The sequence below is a fragment of the Hydra vulgaris genome, chromosome 08, assembly GCF_038396675.1.
Source record: "Hydra vulgaris chromosome 08, alternate assembly HydraT2T_AEP".
In the NCBI taxonomy this organism is placed as follows: domain Eukaryota; kingdom Metazoa; phylum Cnidaria; class Hydrozoa; order Anthoathecata; family Hydridae; genus Hydra; species Hydra vulgaris.
The window spans coordinates 68,636,707-68,662,180 of NC_088927.1; the positions used below are offsets into that span (position 1 = coordinate 68,636,707).

The 25,474-nt window shown below is 27.9% G+C and overlaps 1 protein-coding gene across 1 annotated transcript; it reads left to right on the forward strand.

The window, feature by feature from the left end:
* Positions 1–768: 768 nt before the first annotated feature.
* LOC100203647 (chitotriosidase-1) lies at positions 769–25,405 on the forward strand. The gene is made up of 7 exons (XM_065804249.1): positions 769–985; positions 13,636–13,810; positions 14,023–14,148; positions 14,304–14,463; positions 14,577–14,812; positions 24,017–24,364; positions 24,494–25,405. The coding sequence occupies exons 1-7, from the start codon at positions 968–970 to the stop codon at positions 24,610–24,612; spliced, it is 1,182 nt and encodes a 393-aa protein (XP_065660321.1). The 5' UTR covers positions 769–967; the 3' UTR covers positions 24,613–25,405.
* Positions 25,406–25,474: the final 69 nt, after the last annotated feature.

Genomic DNA, 25,474 nt, shown 5'->3' on the forward strand with positions numbered 1-25,474 from the left:
AAAACTTTTTAAAAATAGCTTTCTATTCAATCGACTAAAAGTAGAAAATATATTTTTTCTGTTTCTGGTACTCGTGCAAATCATGTACTTAGTAATAATCACTTTTGTAAAGCCAATACTGGAAGACATTGAAGGCAATTCATGTACGTATGTAAACAAACAAACTCATCGAAGTAAAGGAATAGAAAGTTTGGCGCCTTTTAAGTCAGATGCTTTCAAAATCAAATTCGTTTTAAATGTACATAAAGCTAAAGGCGCCAAACTTTCTATTCCTTTACTTCGATGAGTTTGTTTGTTTACATACGTACATGAATTGCCTTCAATGTCTTCCAGTATTGGCTTTACAAAAGTGATTATTACTAAGTACATGATTTCCACGAGTACCAGAAACAGAAAAAAGTTATTTTCTACTTTTTAGTCGATTGAATAGAAAGCTATTTTTAAAAAGTTTTTTTATTTATTTTATTTTTATTATGTACTTATAATAAACTGACAATATGACATTGTAAACGGGGTTTACAATGTCATATTGTCAGTTTATTATAAGTGATAATGCGCTTATATATATATGGATTGTATGGGAATATATGTACGTTTTATAATGCTGTTTATTATAAAGCACTTAAGGCGCTTAAATCTTACTTTATAATACTTAAAATAATCTTTTTATTGCCGCGCACCTAAAAATGAATTTTGCTTTTTAAGAGGATTTTGCCCCGCTGAGTTTTGTAAATGTCGTATAAAAAATTTGCTCTTTTAGCGTGTATTATACTTTTATACATAAATTAACAATAATTTTAATTATATATCTGTTTGTTTGTTTTTTTATTCATGCTTTGCTGTTATCAAGAAAACACCACTTTTGAAAGTAAAAAAAACTTTTGTAAGTAAAACAAAAATAATAAAGAACGCAAATCATTTTTGGAACATTTGACAAAAGTAGAGATCACAGAATTTTGAGTCGGAAATGGCAATATACCATTCAGTGAGTTTTAATTTCTAAATAAGAATTAGATTAATAACTTTGATACTTTAAGTTTAAATTTAAAGTGTTATTATTATTATTATTGCGATTTTTTTCATATATTTACTTTAACTACTTTCAAATAGTTTTAAATTAAAAATAAAAAAATTTTTAATGTAAATTTTAAAATTCAAAAAATATGAGTTTATATTATCTATGGATTTTTTTTTATATTGATCTAAATAACATGTCTAACAACGATATATATAACAAGATAAATACATAAATACATAAATTAACGTTGTACGTAGGGCTTGGCAACCGGTGGAAACTGCTACCGATTAATCAGTTTTTAGTTTAGTTTTGTAGAAACAAAAAACCAGTTGTTTTTTCTCTAAAAAAAACAAGTTATTCGAAAATAGATGAAATGTTCGAAGATTTTTTATATTGACAAGCTAACAAGTAAGTGGAAAGCACTACTATCGTGAAAATATGTATAGTTTGAAAAAGCACATTTGATATTGCATTTAGTTTTATTTATTTTATTATTTTTTCTATCGATTATTATTAGATTACAAACTGACAGGATATTTCAACAATACTTAAATTTTAAAATACTTCTAATAATCAAAACCATCCAGTACCAATAACTTGAAGTATTTTGTCAACATTTTTTTTTTTTTAATATATGTATTTTCGTTTAATGTTTTATTTCATGTTGTTTAATTTTTGTTATTAAGATTGTTTAATAACAGTTTCAATTTAAAACAACTAAACCGCAATCGAAGTTGAAAAAAGTCATTAATTAGGGAACTTAAAATAAAAAAAATTAATGAAAAAGAAAGTTCAGAGTTACCATGATTAGTTAAGAATTATGACTCCATAACAATTAGCCAATTTGTGCGTTTTTCATTAATTGCTGCAATTGGAACGTTTTTCCTCTATTGCTTCAGGCAATATTCAGGCAATCAAGTTGCTCACTGTATCTCTCCAAATTAATTATTTGATTTTGCGGAAGAAGCTCATAATAAAAAATATCTTTAAAAACATAAATTTTTGGACATAAATATTTCGCTTTAGTGTGGTTTGCGGGGGCTCATCTTATCTTTATATATAATATAATTTGAACCCTCTCGATATGAAGGGGTTAAAAAAATTTTAAGGTCATAACTTTTGAACGCTAAAAGATTGTTATATGAAATTTAGAATTTATTACTGAACTTGTTGTTGTAACGTTGAGGTCAGTAAACGTCAAAATTTTTTTACCAGGCTCCAATCATTGCAATTTTTTGCAAGGCATTCTTATTTAACATAAGTATAAATATATAAATGTTTGCTGCTTCTCAAACATCAAAAAATGCTATATCCGCCCCTGAAACCTAAATCTTTATAACTTCTAAACGGGTAGTTTCTCAAAAATTGTTAATAATTCACGTAATTATGTGGAAGTCAATTTTTCTAATGAACTCAAGTTTTTTAATGAATTCTCCATAATTTAACGAAAATGAAGTTAATATGGTTAATTAGTTAACATTGTTTTTATTTTGCGGTTTTGTCATTATACGTGTCAGTTATTTTCTTTGATTTTTTATGAAATTTAATTGATCTGGGTTTAAGAATAAAATTATACAAGAATAAAATTATAAGGATTTAAGAATAAAATTATACAACATAGAAAGAAAAATGTACGACATATAAAGATAAATGTATGGAATATGAAGACAATTGCACAACATACAAAAAAAAGCATGACATCGGTGTGTTTCTAGACGAAAATGTAACCTGGAGGGAACATATATGTTCCCTCCAGCCTATATATAGGCGTAGTTGAAGATGAAATACCGAAAAATTTAGTTATAAAGTACAAAGCTAAGCAGTTATTAAATCAATCTTGTTTAAAAAACATTTATTTTTCTTTTATTCATTGCTACTTAAGTTATGCGAACATTGCTTGGTGCAGCACTAACGCGACGAAAATAAAAAAATTGCTTAGCAAACAAAAACAGGCAATACGGATAGTTTCAAACGTAGATCGTTTCTCACACACACAAGCACTATTTAATGAACTCAATATTCTAAAAGTATATAAACTAAACCTCTATCATGTTTGTATTTTCACGTTCAAACTTGATAAAAATATGTTACCAATCTTATTTTATTCAACTTTTGAAAAAATAAATCACATATAGGGTAAATACGCCAATTAACGGTCATTAACCATTTACTGGCCACTTTTAAAAGCTTTTCTCATAAAAAACTATGACACAACTTGTCCTATATTATTATTTAAACTCAATGACTTCATTAAAACTTTGTAAATATCGCAATTTCAGGAAAGTTCTAGAAGGTTTTAGTCGCTAAAACTAAAAGTCAAAAACATAAAAAATGTAACAATTTTACGCTTTGTTTTCTTAAATTCATACTTTAGTGCAGTGGCGGATCAAGGGGGGGCTAGGGGGGGCTATAGCCCCGGGCCCCACAATTTTAGGGGCCCCGATTCAAAGTAAATAATTTTTTATTAACTCTGAAAATTTATTCTTTTATTAACTTAAAAGAGCCAAAGTTAAATTGACTAAATTGTCTGAAAACAAAAGCACAAAAATAAAATAACTGTCAACAAAAACGCTGTTTTATATATTTTTTCCGGTTTTTGACAACGATGGAGCGCAACTCATCTGTAATCTGTAACCTCCTCATCTGTATTGGCTTTATCAGCCTTGAGATGGTGAATAACAAAAAAAAAAAAAATACTTCTACAAAAAAAAAATTACTAAATTAGTAGCAGCGCCTTGTAGCAATAATTGAATGTAACATTTGTACAAATTGCTACAAAAACAATTCGCTTCGGAAAATTAATAATGACTTAAATAATTATATTTGTTATTGAAAATGCATTAACGATTGCAATTCTACAATTCTTTTGTACTTCCGCACAAAAGAGTTCTTGTGTGAATGCATTTAATAGCTGAAGCGCTAAATTCGTGAAAGAGAAAAAAAGAACAGTTTAACACTTTTCAGGTTATACAGTAATAATTAAAATGCTAAGAAAATATGAAAGTGGAGCTTGTAAAAGAAGATTGAAGAAAGAGAGAGAGGAAATGGTAGCTAAACTTCCGAAAATGACAAAGTTTTTTTCATCAAACCAAACTATTATGCAATTTCCACAAACTGTAGATAATAATAAAAACAATGAAATAAAAAATGAAAACAATAACACGGAAAATGAGATAGCCTGCCAAGGTCCTTCAAATGAAATTCAAGAAGTTGAAAGTGTTGAATCTACAATGCATAACAATGAGCTTGACTCAGGTACTCCAATTTTTACTGTTTTTAATGACACCTCTAACATCTGCTAAACAAACAATTTACTTTTTAGGCAGTTAATATTTTTATTCTATAAATTGTCACTTATTATTTTTTTATTAGGCTTATTTATCATGACTTTTTTTTTCCTAGATACCATTCTACGCGAAGACCCTGCTTTATGGCTATTACAATTAAAGGAAAATGAACGTATGAAGTATTTAAACAAGGGGTATGCTTTTTTTCAAAATAAAGACTCTAATTTCGAATCTTCGAAGCGGATGTTCAAAAACCAGTACAGATATTATTCGGTTAAATATTTTCAAAAAATGATGAACAATGGCGAAAAGTGTGACCGAAAATGGTTAATGTTTTCTGAATCCACTGGATGTGTATTTTGTTATGTTTGCAAGTTGTTTTCAACCGATTACGACAACGTATTTGTCAAAAGTGGTTTTTACAATCGGAAAAAAGCTAAACAAACTATTTTCGGCCACGAAAACAGCAAGGAACATATTCAATGTATGATTAGGTGGATAGAATTCATAAAACAAAATACTCATGTCGATGAATATATGGTAAGCCAGATTAAAAGGGAATTTAATTATTGGTCTGCAATCTTAAATAGAATAGTTGCAGTTATTCGTTTTTTAGCCGGAAGAGGTTTAGCATTTCGAGGCCATAATGAAGTTATAGGATCGTCAAATAACGGAAATTACTTAGACATGTTAGAACTGTTGACTCAATTTGATCCAGTTTTAAAGCAACACATTGACACTTTTGCAAATAAAGGCAAAGGTAATGTAAATTATTTGTCTAAAACTATTTGTGAAGAGCTAATTGATATTATGTCTCAAAAGGTTTTAACGCACATTATTACCGAAATAAAAAAAGCAAAATACTGGGGAATTATCGTAGATTCGACTCCTGATATTTCTCACGTGGATCAACTTTCTGTGATATTTCGTTATTATCTAAATGGCCATGTGTATGAACGATTTTTTTGTTTTCTACAAATTAAAAGCCACGATGGTAAGTATTTGATTACTGACATCTTAGATCTACTGGAAAGATATGATATTGATATAACCAATTGTCGGGGACAGGCATACGATAATGCAAGCAATATGTCTGGTAAATATTCTGGATTACAGGCACGTTTAAAAGAGCGGAATGAATTAGCTTTTTATATCCCCTGCGCTGGACATTCTTTAAATTTAGTAGGGCAGTGCAGTGTCAGTGAGTGTATCAATTCTATCAACTATTTTGGCGTTCTCCAGAGTTTGTATTCATTTTTTGTAGCTTCAACGCATAGATGGGATTTATTGAAAGGAAATCATGCTACACTCAAGCGCCTATCAGATACACGATGGTCATGTAGGTCAGATGCTTCAAAAAGTTTGTTAGAAAATTTTGATGGGATTCATGCAGCGCTATGTCATGTAGCTGAGGATACAGAAGAAAAATCTGATACTCGTCATGAAGCTTTGTGTTTATTAAATAAGATCACTATGCTAGAGTTTGCATTCATGGCTGTACTTTGGCATCACATACTTAAGAGGTTTAATGCAGTTAGCAAATTTCTTCAAAAAGTTGAATTAGATTTGCATACAGCAAGCAGTATGTTACTTTCACTAATTGACTTTGTAAAAAACTTACGAAACGACTTTACGAGATTTGAGAATGAATCAAAAAAACTTAGCTCGTTTATTGAAAAAGACTATTCTGATAAGAACAAAAGAAAGGTAATTAAAAAATTGAGCAACGGAGAAAACCAAAGTTTCAAGTGAATACATTTTTTGTCATTATTGACAAACTTGTGACACAATTAACTATAAGAAGTGATGGTTACAACCACATAAATAAGTTATTTGGATTTCTATCGAAGCTGTTAACTATTAGTTCCATGGAATTGCAAGTTAGCGCGAAAAAAATTGTAGAAGTGTACTCAAATGATTTAGAAGATAGTTTCATATTTGAAATAGAACAATTTGTAACATTATTAAAGTTGCAGCCTCCGGGTTTTTTTTCGCATAAAAAAATAAATCTGAGACTGAAAACACATTGATTCCTCTGCATGTTTTAAATTGGATTGTTGAAACCGATATTGTTGATGTATTTCCAAATGTTTATATAGCATATCGCTTGTTTCTAACTATTCCCATAACAAATTGCGAGGCTGAGAGATCATTCTCTACTCTTAAAAGAGTTAAGAACATGCACCGATCAACAATGGTCCATAGTCGTTTAAGTAATATAGCAAGATTAACTATTGAGTCAAAATTATTAGAAACTTTGGATTTCAGCGATGTGATTGCAGAGTTTGCGGGGAAGAAAAGCAGAAAAAAATCACTCAACTTAATTCAATAAAATAAATGTAAAAGTTGTATATAAATAAATATCAGTGAAAGCTTTTTCAAGAAAATCTTTGTTTTACTCATTTTTGTCGTTGTTAGTGGAACGGGGCCTCCTACTTTTAAATAGCCCCGGACCCCGAAAAGTCTTAATCCGCCACTGCTTTAGAGTCTTTTTTTTTGTGCGTTGCAAGTATTTGTGCCAGTCCATTCAGGAAGGAAAAAAAAGTAATGTTTTAACTGAATTAGATTAATCCTTTTCTAATTAAAACCATTTACTGACCGGTTATTTAATCCATTTACTGGCCATGGCCAATAAATGGTATCAGGTATAAAATTTTTTAGTTTCATATTTTTATATAGGATTTTCTCACACTTAGTTGTTATTCATGTGTGAGAAAAGTTAAGTTATTAACAAAAGTTAAAATATTAACAAAATCCACATTTAAAATAGTTTCTGATTTTCTGAGTTCATTATACTTTTAAAGTTACTTTCTGAGTTAATTTTAAAAGTTACTTTCTGAGTTAGTTTTAAAATCATTTTAAAGTTACTAATTTTAAAGCTACTTTAAAAGTAGAATGAACTCAGAAAGTTTTAGTTAATTATAATTATAGTTAATTATGTTCTGATAATGTTGATTCGATAAAAGTACACCATTAAAGTAAATATATGATTTTCCTAAAAGTATTTTATGAATGTATGTTTTTATTTTTTATTTTTAATAAATAATAATATTATATGAAACCAGTTATTTCAACAAGGATAATAAAAAAATGCATGCTATGGACTGAGAATAACATGAAACTAGCAGTACATGCAGTTGCATCAGGTATATCTCAACGGAAAGCAAGTGTATCATATAAAGTTCTGCAATCGACTCTGCAAACCATAATCTCTGGAAAGTCCAAAATAGGGGTGAAACCAGGGAAAAAGCCAATGCTAGGTGATCTTGAAGAAAAACTAATTGATTATGCTGGCAATCGTGCCCAAATGGGAATCGGTTTTGGGAAAAAAACCTTTTTCACTTATGCTGCTAAGCTTGCTAAAAAACATAACATAAGTTTTAAAAATGGTCGACCTAGTGAAAAGTGATGGCAACTACTTAAAAAGAGACATAGTTGTGTTAGTCTTCGTTGTCCAGAAGCTATGGCTTCTATACGACACATGTGTATGGATAGGATAAAGGTTTCCAAAAATTTTACTTCTTTAGACGTTCTGATACAAAGTAAGAATTTACAGGACAAACCAGAATGTATGTGGAACATGGATGAAACAGGGATGCAACTAGAGCATAAACCTAGACGTGTTGTTGCCAGGAAAGGCTCAAAATATATTCAGAGTCGAGCAAGTGGCAACAAGGAAACAATTACTGTTTTATGTTGCGTAAATGCAGCTGGTCAAGTCATACCACCTCATATAATAGGGAAAGGAAAAACTGTTCGAACTCTTTATGGTTTTGATACCGAAAATGCTCCAAAAGGAGCAACATGGAGTGTGTCTGAAAAGGGCTGGACAAAATAACTTTTGCGGTTTATTTTCAAAAGCGTGGAAATATGCCATGACTGACACAAATATACGCTCAGGATTTAGAGCTTGTGGAATTTATCCCTTTAATCCAGATGCTATTCCTAAAGAGGCATATTATAATGTGATTAAAGAGGCTATTTATTTTATTTTTAATTTTATGATAATAAATCAATTACAATGCCCTATTCAATCAAATACAGCCAACGGCCAATAAATGCTTAAGATGGCCAGTATTAGGTAAAACTGTTTACATTTAATATCTGGGTTATATATAATTTTATGTTATTTATAATCACAATAATTTTTACTTAAAATGTCAGAGCTTTTAATTTTCTAAAATTTTATATATGGTATGTAACATATACTTAGGTATTTTTCTGTAAAGGGTGTTTCTTGTAAAAATGTGGCCAGTAATTGGCGTAAGTACCCTACTAGATTTTCAAAATACGACTATATTCAATTCAAAAACTTATTATTCCGCTACTAAATTTTCTATTGTAAACCAAGGACCAAAGTTGTCGAACATAATATTAAATTATGAACTGAAAACTAATTATTCTCTAAACCAATTCAAAACAAAACTAACTTAAGCAATTACTTTCGTTAAATAAAAATGAATTCAATTTCTTCTAATAAAGCATCTTTAAACTACAAATCAATAATTAATAGTTAATTAATTACTGTAGATTAATAATATATAACTAATCAGCATATCGTCGTTGGCCAGGTAATATCTCACTTGTGTAAAAAGCAAAATTTTACAGGAGACTGAAAAAACTATGTATTTCAATGAAATGAGGTTTTAAAAGTAAGAGTAAAAAACAATTAACTAACAAATTATAATATAATTTGTTAGTTATTTGTTTTTAATAAAATTAATGTATAAAGTAAAGACTTTATTCTTCTTTAGATTTGTTTGAACATAAATATAACAAGTCAGAAAAAAAAACACTAATTTGTTTGTTTATATTGCATTATTGGTGGGTTGCCTAAGATGAGATAATTGAGTATAATAGAGTCAAAAATTAATGCAGAAAAATTTATTATTTTTTTTTTAAGTCTAGAAAAATTTGACAACAATACAATATTTGTTACTTCAATATTATAAGGTGATGCTATACGACGTGTAGTAATGCTAGATAATCTTGGTATTCATTCCGAATGAAGTAGCTAAGATGGTGTAGTGACTGGTGCTGGTAGTATTGGCGTAAAATCTGAAACATACTAAAAACCTTATAAATAGATTGATTAGTCATAACTAAATAAAAGTTCCATCTACCAAGTTAACAACTAGGTTTTTTTTATTTAACCAAATAGTTCATCGTTTACGCTATGACTTTTTACAGGGATTTACAAATTTAATTTGGTTGGTCATTTTTGACATAATGACTAATTAAATTAAAGTAGCTGCCGTTGCGCGGAAATCAGAACGTTTGAATAGGAACTGAGAGGTCCGAGGTTTAATCCCAGTTATGGACATATTTACAACATCAACGGCCTTCCGTAACTTTCCTAGTTACATTATCTTTCGAAGTGCCCTGTGACAAGACCATTAGATCGTCTCGGAGCACCCTAATAACCAGGTAAAAAAATTTAAAAATTGATTCTTGACCGGCGTAAAAGGTTGCACAGCTATACATTTTAAGTTCACTTATTTCAAATTTCACATTCAAGAGTTTTATGCCTTTTTTTGCAAAAGAAAATTTAACAGTTTATTAAAAAAAAAGATTAATTTTTTAAATAATGACGTAAAGAGATTATCTACAACATGATTGAAAGTTGTTTGTAAAAAGTTTTTTCAAAAATTTAGACCCTTTTGAGAGTAATCTTATAAATAACCAGTCTAATGAAAACATAAATATTTTCCTGGAAACTCAAATGAACATAATTGATACACCGCAAAATGATCCTTCTGATTTTAAAATAATAAACGATCACAGCATGCTGCAAAATTTTGAAATACTAAATAAATTTTTTTTTAAATTATAAATTATACGTTTGATGGCATAACTTTTTCAAAGTTTTCTATTTATAACTTGTTAATTTTTAAACTTATTAGTCAACCAAGAGAAAGCGGAAAAAAAGGAGGAGTGTTTGGGCTTTATTTTCCAAAAAAGCATGATTTTAAGATAAAAACATACTAAACTTCTCAAACGATAATTATAAAAGGCTATTTATGAAATTATAAATAAAAAATTTCAAAATAATTTACTTGGATGCGTTTATCGTTCACCAAGTGGTAAGATCAAATCTTTTGAAATTTTTATTTAAAATACAATTGAAAAAAAAATTAAAAAATAAAAACTTTATATGTTATTGGAGACATAAACCTCGATCTTCTAAGTTATTCAAAATTTCTGAAAATAAAATCTTTTTTAGATATGCTTCTTAAATTTAATGTGTTATCAGCAATTAATAAGCCAACGTGAGTGTCAAAAATTTCGGCTGCAGCAATAGACATTATTCTTATAAATAATTATTTAGAAAAGGAATTTAAAACCGGGATTTTTATGACTGCCATTAACGATCACTTTCCAATATTTATAAAAACAAGAAATTTAAAAACCCTTTCTAGTTGTGAACCAAAAGTTATAATTTTGAAAAAACGCAATCTCAAAACAAGTTTTACTAATGAATTATCAATTAGACTAAAACAAGAAACGTGGTCCAACGTGTATAAAAGTCATGACACTAATATATCTTTCAATAATTGTTTAGATATATTTCTAGAACGTTTTAATGAAACCTGTTCTCAAGAGGACATACAAATTAAGACAAAAGCAGTTGTTAATCCGTGGATAAAAAAACCGCTGATAAAATGTTGAAAGAAGAAGCAAAAACTCTGTAATAAATTTCTAAAAAATAAAAACACTGACAATGTATAAATTACATAAAAATATAAATATTTTTACTAAAATCTTATTAAAAATGCTTAAAAAATTACTACAGTAATTAAATCATTCAACTCAAATCTGATAGTAAGAAAACGTGGTCATTAATGACATAATGGGAAAGCAAAAAAATAGATTCAACATCTTTACCAAAAGAATTAATATTAATAACACTGACATATTTTGTAAAAAAAATCTCGGAAGAATTTAACAAATATTTTATAAATATTAGCCCAAATCTTGCTAATAAAATAATTTCAACATTCATTTAAAAACCGCAAATAACGGTATCGTGTAGGATAATGAATTTAACTATAAAGAATTTGAAGAAGTGTTTTCCTCTTTATAAAAAAAGAAAGCACCAGAACTTGATAAAATATCTAGCAATATAGTTATTTTTAACAAAATCATTCTAAGTAGATATCTGACTCATATACTAAAGCTCTCTACAACTTCTGGGATTTTTTCTGATGCACTTAAATTAGCAAAAGTAATTCCTATATTTAAATGTAATGAACATTCGGGCATAACTAACTATAGACCTATATCAATACTTTCTGTGTTTTCAAAACTTTCCGATGGTATAATCTATATTTTCTCTTCACTATAAACAAATTATTTCACCTAAACCAGTTTGGATTTCAAAAAACCACTCAATTGAGCATGCAATCATTAATTGATCAAATAACTAATGGTTTTAAACAAAACAAGTTTACCTTGAGAGTTTTTGTTGACTTATCAAAAGCATTTGATACAGTTGATCATGGTATAATTAATAAAACTTACAATCGGATTAAAAGTTATCTTACCAATCTTATCAAAAACAATACGTATGTAATATACAATCTGGAGTATTAAATGTTTTATGATGAATTCCACAACGGTCTATCCTTAGTCCACTCCTGTTATTAATTTATTTAAATGGTTTTTGCAATGCGTCTTTAAAACTGAATTCAGGCATAATTGCTGATGATACAAATCTATTTCTTATTAACAATGATATTAACAAATTATACGAGGATTAATACTGAACTAAATAAAATAAATAATTGGTTTAGGGCTTATAAACTCTGGCTTAACTCAGAGAAAACAAACTACATAATATTCCATAAAAAACAACACAAGAAGAAAACCTTTTTCTCAAGTTGCCTGTCCTTATTTTAAATGATAAGTTAATTTAAAAACAACCTAGTATAAGATTCTTAGGAATTTTTGTTGATGGGAATTTATCCTGGCTTTCTCATATAAGATTTATTCAATCTAAGATAACCAAATATAATTGGTACGATGTATCGAGTTCCTTCGTGTATTTATAAACAAAGTCTCAAACTAATATATACTTTGGATTAATTCATTGCTTTATAACCTATGCAAATATATCATGGACAAGTACGCAACCATCAAAACTTAAAAAAAATTATAGCTTACAAAAATATGCGTGCAGAATCATTTACTCTGAAGTAAGCGTGAACGCGCTAAACCTATAATGAATGATATGTAAATAATGGATAATTTTGAAATAAATACCAGCATTTATTTTTTAAGTATCGATTCAACGATAATCTTTCTCTCCTGAAAACCTTAATAAAAAGTTTGAAATAATAAGAAATGAAAACTATTATCAAAGAGCAAATATAAATAACACATAAACTGCCTGAAAAGTTTAATAAATATACTAAAAATAACGTTGTATATCGATATCCAAATATATGGAACATTTATCAAAAAGAATTTAAATGTATGGCAAAGTTCAGTAAAGTTTTAAATCAAAAAAAAACTTTTTAAATTTTGAGGTTCATTTGAGCTTGAGTAACTCAATAACTCATAAGTTATTTGATTCTATTTTTTTAGTTTTTTTATCTTTATTTGATTTACTGATCAGCGCGACAGTTTTACACCCATTAGGGTTATTAATATAGTATCTATATTTTATTGAAAAAATATATAGGGACTCTATAAAAAGATTGCAATTATGTATTGTCATCTTTATCTTCTTTGAGCCTCTGTCTATTTAATTCTTTACTTTACAAAGACCATTGTAAATAGAAAAGTTTGTACTTTATATTGTATATATAAAAACAGTGCTTGTTGACAAGATTTTACTGTCTTCTTTGTTCTACGACGTATTTTTGTTTTCTTGTATATTTGTATGTTGATTAACATTTCTTGTATATACACATGTTGATTATTTATTGTTAAATAGCAAAATAAATAAAATAAAAAATATAGGAGCAGAAAACCTCATAACTATTTCATTCTATCCTATTTTACTCTATCTTAAAGTAAATTATCATGGATAATTTAAAAAATAAAGATAACAAAATAATTCACAAAGCTAATTGTATTTTATCTCCTGATAAGCGAACCTACCTAAAAATACCTACTTGCTTTCAAAATGCATTATATAAACCTGCAAGTTTTGAATAAAATTACATTCTAATTTTTTTTAAAGGCCGTCAAATTTAATAAAGGGTAAATATAATTGTTATTATTTATATGATAAAGGTTAATTACTTGTTATAATCTTAAATAATTTTGTATCAAATCATTTTTTTGTATATAAAAACTTAAAAAAAAAATATTTTGAACATCAAGGTGGTGTTTTTGGTGGGTTTCTTCGCGACATACGCAAACGCTTTGAATTATGTTAGAGTTTGCTACTACACTAATTGGGCTCAATACCGAGTCGACCCCATGAAATTTTTTCCTGAAGATATTGATCCACAGCTTTGCACGCACATTATGTATTCATTTGCGAAGATTACTAACTGTAAGTGTTTTAATTAAACTTTGATTTTTTTGCTATTTTGTAAAAATATAAATAAAGTTATTTAACATTCTATATTAAAAAAGTTATTATATTTATTAAAATGTTACTAATATGTGGAGTATATATATGATTCTGTAACAGTATATTACTATACTGTTAATAAATATTTACACGTTTATAATTATCTATAAAAATACTCTCAAACCTTTTAGACAACAAACTTGATATGATTGAGTGGAATGACGACAAAATGTATCCACGTGTCATGGCTCTTAAGAAAAAAAATCCAAATCTAAAAATATCTCTTGCAGTAGGAGGCTGGAATCATGAAAGCGGAAGTACTTTAAATGATTTTTATTTAGTTTTGCTGCACAAGATGGAATTTTTAATTGTATTAAAATAAAAGTGAATTAAACAGTATTTTTGAGTGGATACTATGCTACAAATTTTTTCGTTGTCCACTCATTTTAATATTTGACATATTTTCTCGTAGGTAATTCAAAATTTTCAGTTATGGTAAACAGCCAAACAAATAGGCAGGCATTTATTAAATCAACTGTTGAACTTCTTCGTAAGTGGAAATTTGATGGGTTTGATCTTGACTGGGAGTATCCAGCTGGAAGAGGAAACTCACCCCCTAGAGACAAAAAGATGTAAATAAAAATTGATTATAGCAATAATAAAGACTATTAAAATAAAAATTAAATTTATTGTTTGAAAAGAAATAATAAAGTACGTTTTTTAATTTTTTTAATTTTTTTTTTAGGTTCACTTTGCTTTGCAAAGAGCTGATACAAGCTTTTGATAAAGACGGTATTTCTAGACAATTACCCAGACTTCAACTTTCAGCCGCTGTACCTGCTTCTTATTTAATCATAAATGCTGGGTATGAAGCAAGCGAACTTGGAAAGTACTTAGACCTTTTGAACCTAATGGCGTATGATTTGCATGGTGATTGGGATAAAATAACTGGTCATCATACTGCTATGGCTGGTGATGGAGGTAAAAAAAAACTTTTTTTTTTTTGTAAATATTGTTATTCTTTTTTTTTTTTTTCAAAATTTTATTTTCAAGATAGGGAGAAAGAATACGAAACTAGAATACAATGCGTTACAAATTGTTGTTGCGCGATTGTTATCGAATAAGGTGCACGAGTTTTTTTTATATTTCGGGGCAAAAAAAAAAAAATTTTTTTTTTCGCAACTCAAGCTCTCGGTTTGCAGAAGAACATGCAAATTAATGATCTTCCACATTTAAACAAGTTATGCAGCCAAAAGCTGTAAAAATTATATATATATATATATATATATATATATATATATATATATATATATATATATATATATATATATATATATATATATGCAGGGCCGTCCCGAAGATCTTAAAAGAGGGCGGTAACTATTTTTTGCTAAGTGAGGTCTAGAAAATTTTTTTCTGCCGACTAAGATCTATAAAATTAATAAAAACATATAAAAGGTCCTCATTGCCGACTGCCAACTATAGATCCAATTTTTCCGATTCTAAAGTCCAATTTGCCGACTAATAACTTTACGCTTTCCCGTCGGGACACCTTTGTGTATATATTGTGCGGCCGTGGCGCAGTGGTTAGAGCGCTTGCTTTGAAAGCAAGAGATCCAGGTTCGAAACGAGCTTTGGACATATTTTCGCGTCACGGTAAGGAAGGAGGCATAAACTTCCTGGTTAAATGCACATCCGCGGTGCTCTGTGACCAGACCATTAGGCCTTCTTGGGGCACCTAAGTAACAATATAAAAATAATAAAAATATATATATATATTCCAATAAAGATGAGTTTTACTATAAGCGGCTAACTCTCAGATCAACGCTTAGTAAAAAAAAAAACCAATTTTAAAGACCTTAAAATCTAAGAAAAGCAAAAGATTGGTTACACAAAACTCGTACCCGTAAACAAATGAATTGTTTTATTTTAGAGCATTTGTTTAAAAATACGGGCTGTATTGGGTTTTGTGGCACTACTCCCAATTATTGCTTTCACAGGGGCTGTCTACTAATAACGCCAACAATTTTTTGGCAATTTTTATCTCTTCCACTTCCCCATTATCAACATCTTTTCAATCTTCCAGAGTCTCCCTTCCTCCCCCACCATAGTTAACAAATTTCAGACCCCCTTTCTTCCCTCTATTTTGTTGACGTAATTAATGGACTACCCCAAAGCGCATTGAACCGAAAAAAAGTGAGTTCTTTAGGATTTTTAACAATTTCTTATTTATTAAACAAATAATCATTTATTTGAAAAAAAATAACAGTTTTGTTAAAATTTCTGTAAATTGATTCTATTCTAATCTTTAGTAAAAATAAAATTTTAAGACCAAAAAACTTACTTAGATATTTTACTTAACTTACTTAGATTCTTTGATTACATATTTTACAAAACGTTCAACTGGGAGTTGCTACAAAGATATGTAAGCTGCAAAATTTGTGTGTGTATATATATATATATATATATATATATATATATATATATATATATATATATATATATATATATATATATATATATATATTTGTTGAACGTCGTAATAGCAAAAAATAAGTAATTATTTTTAAAAATAACACGATGTTTTTTATTCTTGACATGTTTCGTAAAATTTTATTTACATTTTCAAAAGATTATTTTACAATAACAAAAAACTCTGAAATATATATTGAAATGGTATAATTGTTCTTAATAAAATTGATTATATAAATTCATTAAATAATATTATAAGTAATAAGACTAAATTTAAAGAATTAAAAGAGGATCCAACTATTAAAAAAAAAATATCTTTACAAGGGTATCTTAGAAAACTTTATAAGCTTAAATGTTTTGAAAAAGACATTTACACTAAAATCTATCCTGTAGGATCTCAAACTGCAAGAATTTACGCGTTACCTAAGATGCACAAAGTTAGTAAAGATAGTTCTCTTCCAACATTTCGACCTATCATCTCAACAATCGGATCATATAACTACAACCTTGCCAAACATCTCTCTCATTTATTGTCTCCATATATACCTAAACAATTTTGCACTTTAGACTCATTTTCTTTTGTTGAAGAATTAAAACAAATTAATGTAACTAATAAATTTATTGTTTCATATGATGTTGAAAGTTTGTTCACGAAAATTCCTCTTAAAGAAACCATCAACATTGCAACTGATTTATTTTTTAAAGATAAAACTAACTCAAAACGTTTTTCAAAAGTTCAATTTAAAAAATTACTTCAGATTTCCACATCCGGTTCACATTTTCTATTTGGCGGGAAATATTACGATCAAACAGATGGCATTGCTATGGGTTCTCCTTTAGCGCCCATCTTAGCTAATATTTTCGTCGGTTATCATGAACAAACATGGGTCAATAACTGCTCTTTTACAGCACCATTTTTTTATAAACGGTATGTGGATGACATAATTGCTATTTTTAATTCTGAATACGAAGCTCAAGAATTTTTCAAACACCTCAATAAACAACATAAAAATTTGAAATTTACTATGGAAAAAGAACAAGATAACCAGATTGCTTTTTTAGATGTACTTATTAAAAAATCCAATTCGTTTACGACTTCAGTTTATCACAAAAAAACGTATACAGGTCTTTTACAAAAATTTTTAGTTTTATTCCCTCTTGCTACAAATTTGGACTTGTTCGGTGTTTGATTGATCGTACATTTAAAATTAATAATTCTTGGGTTGGTTTTGATAAAGATATTAAGAATCTATCATTAGTTTTACAAAATAATAAATTTCCACAAAAAATTATTGACTATGAAATTAAATCCTATATTGATAAGAAAATCAACCCATCTGTGTCTAACATTGTTAATAGCTTAAATATAAGATACTTTAAGCTTCCATACATTGGAATGTACTCTAATTACACTAAAAGGAAAATTTCAAAAATTGTTCATAAATATTGTAAGGATATTCTAATAAAATTAATTTTCACTACTAATAAAATACAAGATTGTTTTTGCTTACAAGAGTCACTTCCTAAACTGCTTAAATCTCATGTTGTCTATAAATTTTCTTGCGCTGGCTGTAATGCCAGTTATATTGGAGAAACCTCCAGACACTTGGCAACTAGAATAAATGAGCACCTTAAAAGTGATAAACAATCTCATATATTTAAACACTTAAATTTATCTCTTAATTGCAAAAATTTGGCTAACTGTGATTCTTTTGAGATTTTGGATAATGCCCCAAACAAACACAAATTAAAGATAAAAGAAGCCCTCCACATTAAGTGGGAAAGTCCCTCACTTAATAAACAAGCTTTACATTATACTATAAACTTATCTATTTAATTTTACTGTCAGTTTATATATATATATCTATATTTTTTTGACAGTTGGTTATTTTAATTGGTTATTTACCGAGTTATTTTGTAATAAATATATTGGTTTATTATGTATAATTTTTTGTCCGGTAATATTTCCTGTAAAGACTTCTATTTTTAAATATATATTTCAGAGTTTTTTATTATTGTAAAATAATCTTTTGAAAATGTAAATAAAATTTTACGAAACATGTCAAGAATAAAAAACATCGTGTTATTTTTAAAAATATATATATATATATTAGGGTGGGGCATAAAACATTAATGTCAATAAAAAAAATACCATAATAATTTTTCTGGTTCCTTTTGATATGTGTATTAAAGAAAGGTAATTTTTTTTATGGGTTCCCCTATGGTCGGTCCCAGCAGTCCGAAAATTAGAAAATTTATAACTTTTTGTAAATAATAAGGCGGGTAAGGTCACTTACAAATATTTTAAAGATATCTTAAGGGTTATTTTTGTAGCCTGATATTTTTTTTTTAGATTATGTTTTGTTTTATTGCAAAAGATGATGGAAATGGTCAGCCCTACCCACTTAAATACATGATGTTTATATTTGGGAGGTAGGGGGAGAGGGTTAAGTAAAAAAAATTGGTAATTTTTAAAGTTTTTATCTTAGTGTAAATAAAAATAATGTCAACAAGCAATAGTTTTGGAAAAATATCTCATCGTGAAGTTTTTCTTGTTGGAAAAAGAATTGGAACAATACCTAATACACAATTGCCAACTAAAAAAACTATTGCAGTATTACCATTACAGTGATATTTGCTTAAAGCTGATTTTCTAAACATTTCCTCAGTTAGTATAGCTTCATGTCCTCTTGGTGATTTCTTTACTGCACAATGTGCAGAAATAGGCGGTTGTCTCCAAAACTGTTTACCATGCGTTGTTTAGGAGGTGAAGAAAATATGGAAAAAAGCAGGAATTCTTTTTATTAATACTGACAAGCATATATCAAGTTTTTATAAAATTAAAATAATTTTAATTTTTAGTTTAATCCAATTTCAAATTTATGTTATATTAGTAACAATTATAAAGTCATACAATTTTATATATTTATAATAAATTGCATTAATTTTAATGCATACTTCTACATTTTTTTTAGAGACAAGATTGTTGACTTAGAAAAGAAGAGAAAAGATTTAAACAAACTCAGGAACCACCTAAGTACAAATTTAGTTTTAAAAAGAAAACAGTTTTCAAGAAAGCTAGAGGAGGTATTTGATGTAAGTCAAAAGATTTGTGAAGGTATTATTATGAAAGATAAAACTAAAGATATAAAAAGAAGATGCAGATTTTCTTAACGACCAGAAAGGAGCGCGTGTTCAGAAAATGTTAGGTAAAGATAAAATTTCACAAAAACTTGTTAAAAAACAAAATAAAAAGAGAAACAAAAATAAAAAATCAAAGAACAAAAGAATCCGTAAGAAAACAGAAAGAGTTGGATACTGAGAAATATGAAAACACAACAAAAATTTTAAATACTTTAGATGATAACCAAGATGAAGAGTATCTACAGCCTTCTAGAAAAATTAGAAAATCTAATGTTGCTCCTCTTATCGTTTCAAAAAATATAGGAAAAGATTTAGCTCCAACAGCATTACAATATGGAATAAGTTCGACTGCACTGAGTGAAACTCTTGCTTCTCTTATAAATAATAGTTCTGGAACGACAGATGATTTTTCTATTTCTAAACGAAGTATTTTGAGGCAGAAAAAATTAAGTATAAAAAAAACTGCCTGTAATATTAAAGACAACTTTATTACATTGTCTAAGGGTAAAAGTCTTATTGTGCATTTTGACTCAAAAAGTTATGTTAGAAATGAAAGAAATTGGTAAAGAAAAAGTTGAAAGAGTAGCTGTACTAACCAGTTCACCAGATCTCTCACAATCCCAACTTTTGGGTATTTTAATTGTGAAAGATGGCACTGCTGAGTCTCTTGGGAAAGCAATTAAAAAAACTTTACAAGACTGGGAGCTATTTGACTATGTTGATTGACTGTCCTTTGATTGATCTGAACTTTGATTGATTGACCACCACAGTTACAAATACTGGTTGGGTAAAAGGAGTCTTTACTCTAATTGAGCAGAGGAGAGAAAAAGCTTTAATTTAGATGGCTTGTTGTCATCATATTTATGATTTACATATAAAGGTAAATATTGAAAAAATCATACAATATTTTTATATTTATTTATATATTTAATTATGAATATTTCTTGATGAATGAAATGCTTTATTAATAAAATTTATTTAAATGATTTGAAATAAATATATTTTAGCACTTTTCAAATGTTCTTACTCGTGGTAAAACAAGTGAACAAAAGACTGAGTTATTTGATAGGCTGAAGGGTAATTGGAAATCGATTCTTGAAAAGAAGATAAATTTTGATAACCTAAAGAGATTTGACTCAGAAAAAAAAATTTTATTTTTTTTGGAAAAGCAGGTTGGTTTAATTGTCCTATTTAGATTAATGTGTTTAATTATTATTTTTAATAATAAAGTTTTTTGAAATTTAGGCTTCTGAATTATTAACATTCCTTCAAAATTGCTTAGATAATGATATATTTCCAGGAAATGACTTCCTGTTTTTTATACAATTAGCAGTTCTTTGGTTAGGTGGCAAAGTAACAAAATTTCAATTTAGATTTCCAATGGCTTTGCATCATGCCACGTTCATGGCACAGGGAGTTTATTATTTAACATATGATCTTCTTCAGCCACAATTCAGTAACTTTTGTCCTAACATAATATCATTGCAAGAGGGAAAGCTGATTTATGAAATTGCTTCATTTACAGCACTATTTTATGTTCCATGGGTTATTAAAGCTCCTATCCCTGCCATAAAATTTTCTTTATATCTAAAAGATATTAATGAAATGATACAATATTCTGAATTCAGTTTTAAACCAGCAGAAGCCGTACTGAAATCACTTAAAAAGCACAATTGGTATTTAACTGAAAAATTTGTGGCTTTGTGTCTTGCTGATAAATGTTTCCCTGTAGATCAGCTACAAAAATTTGCTCTTAAATTAGATAAAAGAGCAAAGCCTACCAGTTATAAGATGGGGAAACTGAATTCCGAAACTTTTACTGACAATGAAAAAAAAAATAAAAAAAAATATTGAAGATTTTATTGATCCTGAAAGCTGGTTTTTATTTGATTTATTAAAAATGACATTACATGAGACAGAATGGCTTAAAATCAGTTCATCAAACTGGGAAAAATTTTCGGGTTATATTAGATTCAAAAATCATGTCACTGGTCTTCTTGTTGTAAATGATAGTGCAGAACGTGCTATTAAACTTGGTCAAGACTTCATTGAAACTTTCAGAAACGAAGAAGATGGCCAAGCTAATTTATTAGTTGTTGCAGATCATCGGCTAAAATTTGAGGCAACAGAAAAAAATCTTGGTTGAAAACTTTAAAATAATCTTTCTTTAAAAAATAAATGCAAATGTAAATATATTTTTTATTTAAAATACGTAAGAAAAAAATATATATGCCCCCTACCACCCAAATATAAACATCATGTATTTAAATGGGTAGGGCTGACCATTTCCATCATCTTTTGTAATAAAACAAAACATAATCTAAAAATAGATATACCAGGCTACAAAAATAACCCTTAAGATATCTTTAAATATTTGTAAGTGACCCAGCCCCCCTTATTATTTACAAAAATTATAAATTTTCCAATTTTTGGACTGCTGGGACCGACCATAGGGGTACCCATAAAAAAAAAATTACATTTTTTTAATACACATATCAGATGGAACCAGAAAAATTAGAATGGTATTTTTTTTATTCACTTTGGTGTTTTATGCCCCACCCTAATATATATATATATATATATATATATATATATATATATATATATATATATATATATATATATATATATATATATATATATATATATATATATATATATATATACATAAAAGTATAAGCATTCATCTATCGAATTAGAAACAAAAAAATAATTATTGTGTACCTTAAAAATATACAAAACATAAAAAAAAATGTTAGAAAAAAGGCATGTTTCGAAATTGGAGGTTTGCCCTGGACAAATAGTTTAACCATGATTTTACCTCTTTTTTACCAGTGTGACACAAATGTAATATTTGATAATTTAGAATTGGGCTGTTTTCAACAAATTACTATTATTAGTTTGTGTATTATATTAAATGTATTAAAATTTATTAAAGTTGTTTAATTCTTATATGTAAACTGATTAAGTTGTCCGAAATCACCCTCCTAACACGTGTCCGATACCACCCGATCATACCACCCATACCTCATTCATAAACATTAGTTTTAAAACCAATGAATTAAAGTTTTAAACGAAATATTTTTTTAATAACTATTGTAAATAAAAATGCAATATTACTTATAATGTAATATTACTTTAATCAATAAAAAGTTATTAGTTTACATAAAAATTAGGTATATTATATGTAAATCAAATATGATGATACATTGCTGTTCTGGTGGTGGGAAACAATATCTTGCACTCCCAGTTAATTGCTTCGGCATATATGATATTTTGTGAATGTCATATTTTTACACAAATTATGTCTTTATAGTACTTAAAATCCCATAGCTTCTTAGTTTAAGCGCTACATCAAGTCCGGAGTTACCCTTCGTCTGGGGCTACCCGACTTTTCCATAATATATATATATAAATATATATGATATATATATATATATATTATGATATATATATATATATGTATATATATATATATATATATATATATATATATATATATATATATATATATATATATATATCATATATATATATATATATTTATCAAAAATCAATATATATATATATATATATCATATATATATATATATTTATTTTTGAGATAGCCAACTTCCAGACATGGGGCTAACTCCAAACATTTATATGTTTATACTTATGTCAAATAATGAAATATTTGACATAAGTATAAAATATTTTATTATTTGACATAAGTATAGTTTATACTTATGTCAAATAATAAAATATTTTTTGTACTATTCTCAACTAGACTTATATTCATCGATAATTTTTAAGTTTCATAGTATTATCTCTCAGCGTTCAAAAATTATGACCATATAAAAATTACAACCCCCTCAAATTGAGGGGGGTTTAAACTTTATATGGTCATAATTTTTGAACGCTTAAAGATAATTCTATGAAACTTAAAAATTATTGATGAATATAAGTCTAATCGAGAATAATACAAAAATATTTAATCAACTTGTTGCTCTCACGTTTGGGGAAGGTGTAGCAAAAATTTTAGGGCTTTTTCGTTCTCAGCCTCCAATCATCGCAATTTTTTGCAAACTCTCATCATCTGACATAAGTGTAAACATATAAATATTTGGAGTTAGCTCCATTTCTGGAAGTTAGCTATCTCAAAGATCAAAAAATGCTTGATCCGCCACTGATATATATATATATATATATATATATATATATATATATATATATATATATATATATATATATATATATATATACATATATATATATATATATATATATATATATATATATATATATATATATATATATATATATATATATATATATATATATATATATATATTACGCACACAAACATACGTTTACGTCTCTTTATTCATATATACAGTTGCAGTATATGCAGAATAACGTCTAAAGTAATTGCATAAAAAGATTTTTTATTATAATTTCTCAAGATGTTTTAATCAAACATCTATTAATTATATCAAATTATACTACTACTATAAAAGATATAAAAAAATATCACATTTGGGAGTAATTACTGTTTATAAGTTATAATTTTAAATTGAAATGTTTTAGTTAACGCACCAAATCGTAAAGAATTTACCATACCTTATGCCATTGATCACTGGATTAAACTTGGTTTTCCAGCTAATAAAATCGCTCTTGGTATGGGCACTTACGGTCGCGCTTTCTCCCTTAAAAGTGCAAAAGATCACGGTCTCTGTGCCCCTACAGAAGATAAATCTCCTATAGGACAATATACACGCGAACAGGGTTATATTGCCTATTATGAAATATGTAAAATGGGCTTAACTGTTGTACAAAACAGTGTTGTTGATGCTCCATACGGCTATAAAAACAAAACTTGGATTGGATATGATGATCAAGCAAGTTTAAAAAAAAAAGTGGAATCTCAAGTTATCAGTATGATTGTTTTATAGTCAAACCTCTTTAAAGTTGCTTATATAAATGTAAGCAACACTTTATTAAAAATAGAAGAACAATTTAAACCATGCTTATATTGAAAAAAAAAATAACATTATGTCTTTTTAGAAAAGGGGCTTGCTGGTGCCATGTTTTGGTGCTTGGATCTTGATGATTTCAATGGTCGTAATTGCGGTCAAGGACGTTACCCATTAATATCTTCAGTAACTAAACTACTTGGTGGATAAACTCCTTTTGTTAAACAGTTTTTTTCCTAACATACAAAACACTATCAACACCCGAAAACAGTAGTGCTGCTACTGATCGTTCCGCTATCAATCATCCAAGTGAAAGAATTTGACCCGAGAAGATCAATGGTTTAGCGATAACTGTGATAAAGGATTACTTCATTACTAATTTTTCTAAATGTTAAGTATTTAAAAATCTATCTATTGCAATTGCTTATATTAGGAATTTTTAGCTGACTTTTTTTTTTATTTCTTCTTGCTAAAGATCTTTAAAGTAACTAAAAATAATAATAATAGAAAAGTATAGCGTTGTATTAGAATCTGACCTATTAAAATTTTATTAGAAAAGTAGTTTAGAAGTGTATGTCAGGCATCCCCTTTAGAAATTCCGTAAAAAACAACCCACGTTTTACGCAAAACATTTGTTGAAAACCATACTATAACTCTGAACCCAACAATAAAGTTTATTTTATTGAAAGCCATACTCAAACCAAACCCTAGCCCAAACCCTGCACCTAACCCTAAAGGTCAGGGTTAGGGATTCGTTAGGGCATGGTTTTCAACAATATTCGTTTCGTATAAGACTTTTTACTGACATACTATAAGGGGGTGCCTGAAATACACTTCTGCTACAAATAAATTCTACTTCCTAAAGTAGTTTTAACTATTCAAACAATGTAACCTCTGTAATTGTGACGTATTATTTTAATTATGACTACGTTTATTTTGCTTGTGATGTATTATTTTAATTGTGACGTATTATTTTACAATTAGAATTATTTTTTACACAAAACTTTTTTTTTCAATTATTTCAATACTTTACTGGTAAGTGCCCTTAAAAAAGCTACAAACTTAAATTAGC